The 3,656-nt window shown below is 30.6% G+C and overlaps 1 protein-coding gene across 1 annotated transcript in view; it reads left to right on the top strand.

Moving 5' to 3' along the window:
• The first annotated feature begins 735 nt into the window (after positions 1 to 735).
• Positions 736 to 3,656, top strand: part of LOC109208125 (WAT1-related protein At5g64700-like) — a 6,302-nt gene continuing 3,381 nt past the window's right edge. Inside the window, exons 1-3 of the mRNA XM_019371166.1 lie at positions 736 to 1,042; positions 1,253 to 1,315; positions 1,418 to 1,534. Coding sequence (XP_019226711.1) covers positions 873 to 1,042; positions 1,253 to 1,315; positions 1,418 to 1,534 — 350 coding nt within the window. The 5' untranslated portion in view covers positions 736 to 872. The remainder of the gene's footprint in view (positions 1,043 to 1,252; positions 1,316 to 1,417; positions 1,535 to 3,656) is intronic.

Below are 3,656 nucleotides of genomic sequence, written 5' to 3' on the forward strand. Positions count from 1 at the left end.
GATATATTCTATTCTGATTTAAGTTACATACATTACATAGACGATGTATAATATTTTTACACCATTAATACAATTAACCAGCTTTTACAGCAGATCTTTTCACTATTTTCTAGATTTTCGAATAATGTCTACTATTATTGCAGACAAAGTAACAAGATGGTGTGAAAAAAGTGCAGCATATAAAACTTAAACTCATTCTAGCTGCTTTGCTTAAACATGTGTGTTATTCACAGTCAACTAGCCGACTAATTAATTTAAATCCCCATCGAATAAGCCCCTAAAGAGAGTAAAATGCTCCCTACCAACAATTTTTTTTATTTCAGGTTTTTGTAAGGCAAAGGAAGTAAGAACTGAACTTATATAAATATATAAATAATAAGAGAGAATTCAGGAGACAATCTGAAGGTAAAAGTTAAACAACAAATTATAATTAGGAAAAGGATCCTTCAGTCAATTTTCTTTACCAAGATTAAATAACTATTTGATAGATCCATGATCCTAAAAAGCCCCGCTAAAAAGGTGTTTAGTGTTTGCTAATTATCTACTCACTATAAAAAAAAAATCCAAATAAAAAATAACCCTATATATGCTAAAAAGGAAAAAAGAAAAAAGAGAAGCATCCCTATAACTTTAGAGACTTTATTGCTGGTCCCTCATGGTCATATTGTAAAGCAACTTATATATCATTATCAATATAACCTCATACACGTCTAATATTAGAGTCATGTAGTTTTTGCTTTCAATCACCATTATATAAACCCCACCTCTTCCTCCCAATCTTTCGTAGTTTTGAATTGATTGAGAGGTTCAAATAAAATAGAGAAGCAACAAATTAAAGAGAGTAGCAAAAACCATCCAAAAGAAGAAAGCAAATGGATAGAAAAATATATGGAGCAATTTTATTTATACAAGCCATCTACACAGGCATGTTCTTGCTTTCAAAAGTTGCGTTTGATGTTGGTATGAATCCTTTTGTTTTTGTCTTCTATAGACAATCTGCTGCTACTGTCTTCTTAGCTCCCATCGCCTTGTTCCTTGAAAGGTAAGTAGTATTGCTGTTATTATAGTAATATATGAAGCTCGCACTTATCTCCTATATATATATAATATAAATATATTTTAAGTTTAAATGATTAAGTATTTGCTGAAATATGAGACCATCTCATATGAAAATTTAAAGTGTCAGAGAAAGAACGCGTTTATTTACTATATATGAAGCTTTTAAATTTGACCTATTGTTTTCTGTTTGTAGGAAAACTGCACCACCAATCTCATTCTTGATCTGCCTCAAGATTTTTATGCTCTCTCTATTTGGGTAAGTTACTAGTTAACTTTCTTGCAATATGATATTGTGAATCTGAATTTTAGGAGTTTTTATGTATGATGGAATTTGTGCCTTATCGAGTTTGATTTTCAGGGTTACATTGAGCTTGAATATCTATGGAGTGGCACTTAAATACACTTCTGCAACTTTGGCTGCTGCTACTACTAACAGCCTTCCAGTTACTACTTTTATCCTTGCAGTTTTACTCAGGTATGTGTTTGAAGTATTACACTATATTAATTAGTAAGCTTATATATGCTCTCTTCTACTCTTGTTTTGTTTCTTTAAATGTAAAATTCATGCTCCATTTCTTCTTCGTTGTTTGTGGAATCAGTGGTGGAGCCAGAATTTTCATCAAAAAAACGGTCAAAATATTACAAAAATAAAATAAAATAAATACACAGAAACCTGGAAGATTTAACATACTTATAGTATGTATACTTACAAAAAAATTATCTAATGTAGTTATCCGGCAAAGGGTGTCAATAACTTTGCCATTGTGTGGAATGTGCATTTATTAATATGAAAAAAAGAAGCCTCAGGTGTCCTTGAAGCATCATATCCTTTTCATCAAAGTGCATAAAGTTAGGCCTGAGTATAGTGACTAATAGTGGAATCCTACTAAGAAATATTAACTATGTAAATATTTTCTATCTACGTTGTGGTTTCAAGAATATACTTTGCAGAAAGAGACTGTTAGGATTAGTAATAGTTGATATTTTATGCTAATCAATATGAAATTATGGGAAGTTTTTTGGGTCAAAAGACACAACAAGATCTAGTAACTGTTTTTCCTTTCTTTTCTAATTTGCTTATTATATTTTTCATCATTAAAAACGAAAAGTTGATACGAAAAACTCCCAAACATTCTCTAAATCTGGAAATTATCGCGGCCAACATATAACTAAAATTAACTAACTAATTTGACTTCATTAAACTCATCTCCAAAATTCTGCCTCATAATTTTGATAGACTTGAGCTGTATCACATGCTATATATCTATGTCAAAATACAGTATGCAACTTAACAAGATATATCTGCCTTGATCAAATAATGCTTAAAAGTGAAATGACAAAAGTGAAAAAAGATAATTGCATTATTCAAGGTGTACTGTGTATGATATGAAAACTTCTGATGTGATAACTTAGTACAATTTGAAAACTTCAACAGCAATGTCTAATAACATAGAAGTTGCTAAAGTAAAATGTCATGACAAGTGAATTTTAGATATTTAAAGTTCACTCATCTATATATATACTTATTAGTAGGAGTCAATTTTGTTGCCATTTTCTTTTTTTAATCAGATAGATTCGGAATCTTGTACTAAAAGCTGCACCTAAGGTAAAGGGGGTCTCATTTGATTTTTAGCTTACTAGACAAGAAATAGTAAAGTCAGTTACGACAAAAATAGAGGGTGGGGGCACTAAAAAGGAAAAATTGCCCTGAACCTAATGAGAGGGTTTATGGGAATTTACAAAAAGGAATCTAAGAAGAGCTAGCCTAGAGGGCAGAAAGAGAAAAAAATTTATTTCTTTATCTTCACAAAGTAGGAGTAAAGTCTGCATACACACTACCCTTCTCAGACATTACTTGTGATATTATAATGAATATGTTATTGTTATTGTTGCATAAAGGATAAGTGCTATGGTTCGGGGTTGGGAACTAGATCAGCAAATGAGCTTTCTGCCTCTTATAGTTGAGGTGGAACGTTCAAATTCCATTAGTAGCATAGCATCTCTTTCTATTTTATGCGTTTTTCTAATAGTTAAGTAGTATACTACTTACTTAAGTGGACCAGACCTTGTAGGGTTAGGTCCGTATTAATGAGTACGTACGTTACAATAACTAATGCAGTTTTTTCATGATAACTACTTATTTATAACTGGATAGATTTGGAAAACGATGTATGAACTACAGCCTATTCCAGCACATGTTCACAATATATAGACAATAAATCAAATAATAAGAACACTAGAAATGCCTATAGCTGATTGAAAGAAAAAGAAAAAAAAAGGAAAGAAAGGTTTGAAAAGAATTGGGAAAGGAGTTCAATTGTGTGGATGATAAAATAGGCCTCATCCATAAAATTGAATATATGCGTAAAAGATTAAAGCTAGATCTAAAATTTAAACGATGTGAGTTTTAAGTTCAAAGTATGATTCTGAAACATATATATATATATATATATATATATATATATATATATATATATTTTGTAAGAGGATTACAATTATTTAGTGACTAATCATGAACTCATGAAGTCTTTACATTAGCAAGTCTAGTCCCAAGTAGTAATGTAAAACAGAGGAATTTAATAGGCGAGAAATTGCTC

This window comes from Nicotiana attenuata, unplaced genomic scaffold (assembly GCF_001879085.1).
Source record: "Nicotiana attenuata strain UT unplaced genomic scaffold, NIATTr2, whole genome shotgun sequence".
Classification (NCBI taxonomy): domain Eukaryota; kingdom Viridiplantae; phylum Streptophyta; class Magnoliopsida; order Solanales; family Solanaceae; genus Nicotiana; species Nicotiana attenuata.